General features: G+C 38.5%; 1 protein-coding gene across 1 annotated transcript; it reads left to right on the top strand.

Moving 5' to 3' along the window:
• The first annotated feature begins 5,577 nt into the window (after positions 1 to 5,577).
• Positions 5,578 to 7,730, top strand: LOC107818712 (putative E3 ubiquitin-protein ligase ARI8). The gene has a single exon (XM_016644745.2). It carries the CDS (start codon positions 5,680 to 5,682, stop codon positions 7,213 to 7,215), a length of 1,536 nt encoding a protein of 511 aa, XP_016500231.1. The 5' UTR covers positions 5,578 to 5,679; the 3' UTR covers positions 7,216 to 7,730.
• Positions 7,731 to 8,732: the final 1,002 nt, after the last annotated feature.

The following is an 8,732-nucleotide window of genomic DNA, read 5'->3' as shown; positions in this document are numbered from 1 at the left end:
TGATGCCATGGTAGTGGAATAAGGGCGTAATTGTGATAGATAAAGGATGACGTTTGGGCTTTTAAAAGGAGGAATTTCATGAATTGTAAAAGATTAGAATACCCATGTAAGTTGACTCAAAAGGGAGATAAGTTTCAGTGGACTGATGCTTGCAAACGGAGTTTCCAGGCATTGAAGGACAGATTAACTTCAGCACCGGTTCTAACGCTCCCAGAAGGGACCGATGGTTATATTATATATTGTGATGCCTCGGGCGTTGGGTTGGGTTATGTACTGATGCAGCATGGTAAGGTTGTAGCTTATGCTTCTAGACAACTGGGAAAGCACGAGAAGAATTACCCGACCCACGATTTAGAGTTAGCCGCATTAATTCATGCACTAAAGATGTGGAGACACTACTTGTATGGCATTCATGTTGATATCTATATGGATCATAAGAGCCTTCAGTATATCTTCAAGCAAAAGGAATTGAATTTACGTCAAATGAGGTGGTTGGAGCTACGTAAAGATTATGACGTTGATATTTTATACCATCCGAGGAAGGCGAACGTGGTAGCCGATGCCCTCAGCCATAGATCTATGGGTAGTCTATCATATTTACAACTAGAGAAGAGGGGAATAGCCCATGAGATTCATCAGCTAGCTAGTCTTTGAGTTCGATTACTAGACTCAGGTGATATTGGAATTACTATTCAGGATACGGCAACATCCTCGTTAGTAACTGAAGTGAAGGAACGCCAGTACGAGGATCATATGTTAGTTCATTATAGGGATACCACCCCTCATAAGGAGAAGACACCGTTTGAGATTACAAAAGATGGGGTCCTCAGATATCGAGGATAATTATGTGTCCTTAATGTTGCAGGGCTGCGTCGGCAGGTTATGGGAGAAACTCACCATTCTCGTTATTCTATCCATCCAGGAGAAACAAAGATGTATCATGATATCATGGAGGTATATTGGTAGGACGGAATGAAAAAAGATATAGCAGAGTTTGTTGCTCAGCGCCCTAACTGGCAGCAGGTTAAAATTGAGCATCAAAAGCCGGTGGATTATTGCAGGCTATGGAGATTCCGACTTGGAAATGGAAAGTAATTAATATGGATTTCATCGTAGGCTTACCTCGTACCCAGCGTAAGTTCGATCCTATATGGGTAATTGTTGATAGACTTACAAAATTAGCCCATCTTCTGCCCGTTAGGACTACATATTCCGCAGAGGATTATGCAAGGCTTTATATTAAGGAGATAGTACGACTGCATGGTGTCCCTATCTCTATTATCTCGGATCGAGGAGCTCAATTTACAGGATTAAGGACTCAGGTAAGTCTTAGTACAACATTTTATCCCCAGACAGACGGACAAGCTGAGCGTACTATTCAGACACTTGAGGATATGTTACGAGCTTGTGTGATAGACTTCAAGGGTAGCTGGGATGATCGTATGCCGCTTATTGAGTTCGCATATAATAATAGCTACCATTCCAGTATTCAGATGGCTCCATACGAAGCTCTTTACGGGCGGAAGTGTAGGTCGCCTATAGGGTGGTTCGATGTTGGGGAAAACTACGTTAGTAGGACCAGAATTTGTACAATGGGCAATCGAGAAAATTAAGCTTATACAGGAAAGGCTATTAGCAGCTCAAAGCCGTTAGAAGTCTTATGCGGATAATTGACGGCGAGACTTGGAGTTTCAGATTAATTACTAGGTATTCCTAAAGGTATCACCAATGAAAGGTGTCATGAGGTTCGGTAAGAAAGGAAAACTTATCCCTCAGTACATCGGACCATATAGGGTCATACGCAAGGTAGGCCAGGTAGCATATGAGTTAGACTTGCCTTCGGACTTGGAATCTGTACATCCAGTCTTTCATGTGTCTATGCTCCGTAAATGTATCGTAGATCCTTCCATAATCGTGTCAGTTGACGACGTTCAGGTCACAGAGCAGCTATCATATGAAAAAACTCCCATTGCCATATTAGACAGACAGGTTCAGAGATTGAGAACTAAAGACGTAGCTTCGGTAAAAGTACTTTGGAGAAACAACAATGTGGAAGAAATGACTTGGGAGGCCGAGGAAGACATGAAGTCTAGATATCCGTACTTAATTCCTCCTCCAGAGAAGGGTCCGACTGAGACATCACAACCTTAAGGTATGTGTATGGATTCTTATGTAAGTTATTGTCATTGGTCGTGTAAGGCCATTGTCATTATTGATGATTGTAGTCCTATGTGGTGTTGAATTATTGAGTTCTACAGGAAGAGTTGGTAGTAGTATTGTTACAAAGGCGACTCGACCAAAGTTATATAGATCCCGGGAAGTTAAACATTCGAGGACGAATGTTTCTAAGGGGGAAGGATGTTACATCTCGCGTTTTCGTATGTTAAAGTTTCGCCTTCAGTTAATCGACGTAGACTCGGGGATGAGATTATCTTGAGGTTAACGTATTTATGCTATTTATAACAAGCGATAAGTAAGTGCCATGAAGAGCAAAAGATACATGAATTAAAGAAAATGAGTTTCGTTAAAGGTTGCCGATTTGGGGATAAAATACGATCTGAGCTATAATACTCGATATTTATGGACTAGTACCATACAAGGTACCATATGACCGTGATAGTATGATGTATAAGGTATATTAAAAATGAGTAGAACTTTAAGTAATGTGAGATAATTCTTAATTATGCGGGTAATTGATTAATTATCGGGTAACGGGACATTACCTAGTTAATTAATAAATTATAAGATAAAGATTAAAAAAAACCTCCCAAAACGTGGCAGCAAGCCACTTCTTGAGAACATGACTATTAGTTATCTTTGGTTAGGTGGCAAGTAACATGTCAAGAACAAAGACACCTCTTTTCTTATGATTTAAATACAAAGACTTGTAAGTAAGGTGGTAAGTACAAAACCTTTCATTTCTATTTTTTGAATACAAAAGACTTCATATCATAACTTAGCAATACTTCACTTCATAACAGAACGTTAGCAATTCTTACAATTCAAGTTCCTACAAAGACATTAACAACGAGATTTCTTCAACCAAATCCAACGAAGAATTATTAGAAGCTTAACAACGTAAAAATTTTGCGGTTCTAAAAGAGTACGGTGTAACCTTTTCCAAGAATATCATACGGATTTTTCCCTACTCCAGGTATGTTAAGGCTATCCCTTCTTTCTTTTTGGCATGATCCAAATTATACAGAAGAAACGAGCAAACGCACAATTTTCATAAACGACTCTATTCATAGAAATACTAGGGGTCTCTGTGTCCTTGATTCCCCATGTGACATATTATTATATCTTCTGTTCATGGGTCTTAGAATAATACGCAGTTGACAAAATTTTATCCGAAAGGAATATTGAGATTATTAACATATTTTCATGCACTTCATTCATTTATACATGTACATTGACTCATGACCAGATGGCGTTATATACGTGTATTTATATGTATATGTATATATATATGTGTGGGATATGGGAAAACAAATTACGGTGTTATATACGCACCACCACTTGATCAATTGGTATATGTTGATGATGTTACCCACAGTGGCCGAGACGATATGATGAGATGCCCTCATAGGCTTGATGATGTTATGTACACCTATACCTATGCATGACACGACATTTATATGCACGTGCATGACATTATAAATGTTTCAAAAATTACAAAGTTATTCAGACTTACAGATGGATTTCTTTATTCCATGTTTCATCTATGTCTTTTGTGTACTGATTTTCATGCCTTACATACTCAGTACATTATTCGTACTGACGCCCTATTTCCCGGGGCCTATATTTCATGCCCGCTGGTGCGGATAGGCAAGCCGACGGTTCCCCTTTTTAGGATCCTTGATCAGCGAGAGTTGGCGTGCTCCACTTGATCCGGAGCTGCTTTTGATTTTGGTACGATATGCTTGTATATATATATATGGGTATGACGTGGCTCAGTCCCATCTTTGTACAGTTGTATTTCTATTAGAGGTCTGTAGACAGTTATGTATAGTTGGATAATATGTGATCTTGTCGGCTTTCAGTTTTGGGTATTTAGTTGTCTATAGCAGCCTTGCCGGCTCGCCCACTATATTCCGCATGTATATGTACATATGTCTTTTGGATAGATTTCCCTCATGTATGTTATTCACGTCTATAACTTAAACGCAGGTTTAAGGATGTTTGACACGTATGATTCGGGCACCCGTCGCGGCCTATCGATTTGGGTTGTGACATCTTCATTACCTCTGAAATTACCCCGGGCTCGGCTTCACCCGGTCTCTCGATAGTTTGTCTCTCGGTAGTTTAATCGTCTCTTCGAGTGCTTTCCTAGGATTGTCCAGGCTCGACCCTATTGGGGGCGTGGCTTTGATTCTGCAGCTGTGCTATAACCGCTTGTTGAGCTTGCAACATTTCGAAAATCAGTCGTAGGCTCACCCCATCACCTTCACCTTCGGGCGCTTCTCGAGCTGTTGGTCGTGGTCCCCCGCGAACACTGTTTCCGGAATCAGTTGGCAAATTGATGTTCATGGCCACATGCGAGTTAGCATCGATCATGTCGGTGGCTGGGACACCGTTGGGATCGGCAGGAAGCAGATCATTACTGGGCAACACATTATCATTTTCGTCGTGATGTCCTGACTCAGCGTCAACATTCAAGTGAGCAGACCGAGAGTTTGACATTTTCAGGCTGGCTTGGAATTAAGATTTAAAGAACAAGCGTAAAATAGGGTGTGTTATAGAGATTCGTACCAAATCACCACTATTATCCTTAGACCCACGGTGGGCCCAAACTGTTTACCCCAAAAATGAGTAACAATTAAATTTGTATGCGGTTTAAAGGATACATGGTTTAATTTAATACGAATTATTAAGAATAACAGATAGATGAATTAAAGACAAAATAAACAATTAAACTAATTGCAAGATGATGACCAAGCCTATTCTTAGATTAAACGGTAGAATTCGTCTTTGATCGGACCCTCGGTAGAAGCTCAATCGTAAGTAAAGAATAGAACAAACAAACAATGCCTTGAACAGTAGCTAGAGGACAAAAATAAATTTTTTATTGCCTTGGATTGCGTGTTATAATGTGTTGGACTAAAAAAAATCTCCTTCATCTAATAGGAGAATTTCAACCCTAACGCAAGTCTAAAAAAAATAAAAATCTAATTTTCCCTATAATTGTTTATCCATGATTGATACCGACGGGATTCACGCTGTAAAATTCGATTTTAGATGCGAATATCACGACCCCTATCCGTCATGCATAACCGTTTACCTCGTCTCCCGAGGTCCAGGAGTCGTACTTGATCCGGGGTACATTACTTTGTCGTGTCCGATCTCAAATACATCATTCGTTCTTCCTCGATCTCGGTACGAGGAGTTCCCGACCTCAACAATAATTTTGTAGATTCGTGCTTCTCTTTCATTCTCTCTTCCGCGACCCCGATTTTACCCATACACAACTACTAATTCAAATAATGTTGTAAAATTGATTTATTTTTATATTTATCAACTTCTAAATTTAATACTTAAGAGTTAAGATTATCCTAACCCAATTCCAATCACTATACGGGATTTCAACCCTCTTAAAAACAGTATTTTAGGGTTAAGAGTCTGTTCCGTAAAACAATATACTTTCACTCAGCTCCCACTTTCAATTCTTCTCTCTCGATCATGGAGTCCGACGGCGACATGTACGAGGACAGTGACGTAGAATCCGCCGGCGATGATTTCTACGGCGACGGAGACGCTTCCGACGGCGTCAGCGACGCCGATGACGACGATTTCATTGGTAATGATCCTGATGACTCCGATGATCTTTGCGCTAAGAAAAACTACGTCGTTTTGTCCGACGATGATATTCGTCGTCTCATGGACGATGATATCTCTAAGGTTTTCTCAGTTCTCTCAATTTCCAAAATTGAAGCATCTGCTTTGCTCCGACGGTATAATTGGAGTGTGAGTAAAGTTCACGAGGAATGGTTCGCTGATGAATCGAAAGTTCGAGAAGCTATTGGCTTGAAAATAAATAATAAAATCATTCAATCTCCGGAATTAAATTCAGTAATTTGTGTAATTTGCTTTGAGGATTATTCATCCGATGGAATTTTGGCGTCTGCTTGTGGTCATCCTTTTTGCGTTGAATGTTGGCGAGGGTATATTAGTAATTCCCTATCTGATGGTTCTGGATGTTTAAATTTGCGATGTCCTGAACCATCTTGTAAAGTTGCTGTCACACAGGATATGATCGATCTTTTAGCATCCGATGTTGATAAAAAGAAGTATTATGGATTTCTTTTTCGTTCTTACGTTGAGCAAAACAGGAAAATTAAGTGGTGTCCTGCTCCGGGATGTAATTTCGCCGTTGAATTTGATATAGGGAGTGATAATTGCGATGTTATGTGTAACTGTTCACATTGTTTTTGTTGGAATTGTACGGATGAAGCTCATCGACCCGTTAATTGTGAAACAGTGAGGAAATGGAAGGAGAAGAACAGAGCAGAATCGGAAAATACTAATTGGATTTTGGCTTACACAAAACCTTGTCCCAAATGCAAACGCCCAATTGAAAAGAACGAAGGGTGTATGCGAATGACATGTAGAGACCCTTGCAAGTATCAGTTTTGTTGGCTGTGCCTTAATTCTTGGTCAACTCATGGCTATAATCCGTGTAACAAGTACAAGCCGGAGACTGAAGATGAGAAAAAGAAAGAAATGGCAAGGCAATCTATTGTGAAATACACGCATTATTACGAGAGATGGGCTGCAAATGAGAAGTCGAGGCGAAAAGCTGTAGAGGATTTGAGGAGAATGGATGAAGTGAATGTTAAGGAGCTGAGTAAATTGCAGAGAATCCCAGAGACACAATTGAAGTTCATTTTAGATGCTTGGAATCAGATTGTTGAGTGTAGGAGAGTGTTAAAATGGACTTATGCTTATGGATTTTACTTTCCTAATGAGGAGCAAACGAAAAGGCGGTTTTTCGAGTACTTGCAAGGACAGGCAGAAACTGGTTTGGAGAGACTTCACCATTGTGCAGAGAAGGAACTGGAGATTTATTTGAATGTTGAAGAAAGTGATTCCAAAGCATTTTATGATTTCCGTAGAAAGCTTACGGGTTTGACTAGTGTGACTAAGAATTACTTTGAGAATTTAGTTAGAGCACTTGAGAATGGTCTTGAAGATGTGGATTCTCTTAATGCAAAATAAGATTGTCTTTTGTGCCTAAACCAAAGAGATGGAGTAGTGAATACCAGTTTTGGTGGGCAAAATTATTCTATGAATTGAGGTCTACATGCTAATAAAAAATGCATATAACTGATGAATTAATTAAGGTGTGTGCAAACTAACTACTCAGCAGGATACAGGAGGCAGAATTGTGAGGCCGACAGACAATTAAGGCAAAGTCAGGCTACGTTGGACATGGCAGGTGGATTCTCTCGTGTTGCTCTTTTTGGTTCATATTGTAGCCTCAAATTGTTGTTTTGAGGTCTCACTCCTTTTTTTATTTTCCTTAAAGTACAAAGGAAGTTATTTTGTGTTAGCATCTAAGATAATTCAGGGCACCTCGTTGCACAAAGTATTCCATGTTTACATAAGAGCGGGGAAGGGCCACATCCCCAAGTGAGTGTGATATAAGCAGTCTATCCCGATGTGATAATCTAAATTTATAAATTTAAGATTATTACATTGTGTGAATAAAAGTTTGAGTTGATTTCACTTAATTACCTTAACCTTTAAGGTTTGAAATGTGATAGTGAATCCATTTGTCTTAAATCAACGCTAAAATGGATTGGATAATTATTGAAAATAAAGGTTACAATTTCAAATGTCAGTTGTAGTCTATAGGTGATAATATGAAATTTCAAAAAAAAAAAAAAAATCAGAGGGTTATTCCATGCAAAAGATGAATGATGTACTAGTTTCTTACCTAAAAATAGTAGGAAAGTAAAAGAAATTTAGTCATATTAAGTATCTTTGAATAATGTTTAACAATTTCGAGAAGAATGTATAATAGGCCATCATAGTTGAAGGTAGTTTCTTTAACATTTGAAAATATTTGTAATGATCTATGTCATTGTTTGCCGTTGGTTTTTTGGTATCTTTGAATACTTCTCTTTTTTTAAAATTTTCGAGAAGAATGTATAATAGTGCCATAATTAATGTCGTTTTTTAACATTCTTGAAAATACATGTAATGACCCATCTTATTTTTGTCGTTGATTTTAACGTTCAAGGGGATTCATTATCCTATTTAAAGATGAAGTGCGTACTATTTCCCGAACCAAAAAGAAAAAGAAGTTAAATGAAATTTACCAAGATGACTCATTATAGAACCAATACTGACAATGTGTTTTTCATATTTTTCTATTATCTTTTAGTTTTGTTTTTCTAATCTATTTCTTACATCTAATAAACATTTTGTATTGATAACCAAAAGGAAATTCTCAAAGACTGAGCTAGGATCGTCGTTCAATCGTGGGGCAGTGTACATTTATATTTGAAGTTTACTCAAATTTAATGGGTAACAAGTGTAACATTCACAATGTTATTCCTATGGGCGTAACATTTGGGGCAACTAGAAAGTCTCATCACTCATGTGGCCTAGTAGATCTTTGACGTCCGCGAAAAGTTATCAATGATTTTAGTCCAACAGCTTCTTTTTTCAAAAACATTTATTTTTCAGTACACAAAGATTAAAGAACAGGGGCTGACAATGCATAGCAA

Source organism: Nicotiana tabacum, chromosome 19 (assembly GCF_000715075.1).
Source record: "Nicotiana tabacum cultivar K326 chromosome 19, ASM71507v2, whole genome shotgun sequence".
Taxonomy (NCBI): Eukaryota; Viridiplantae; Streptophyta; class Magnoliopsida; order Solanales; family Solanaceae; genus Nicotiana; species Nicotiana tabacum.
Note: the sequence above shows the minus strand (reverse complement) of the source record. Positions and strands in the feature narration are given on the sequence as shown.

What these genes read in the sequence shown, in the direction of transcription:
- LOC107818712 (XM_016644745.2), top strand. Translation starts at nt 5,680, where the DNA reads ATGGAGTCCGACGGCGACATGTACGAGGACAGTGACGTAGAATCCGCC.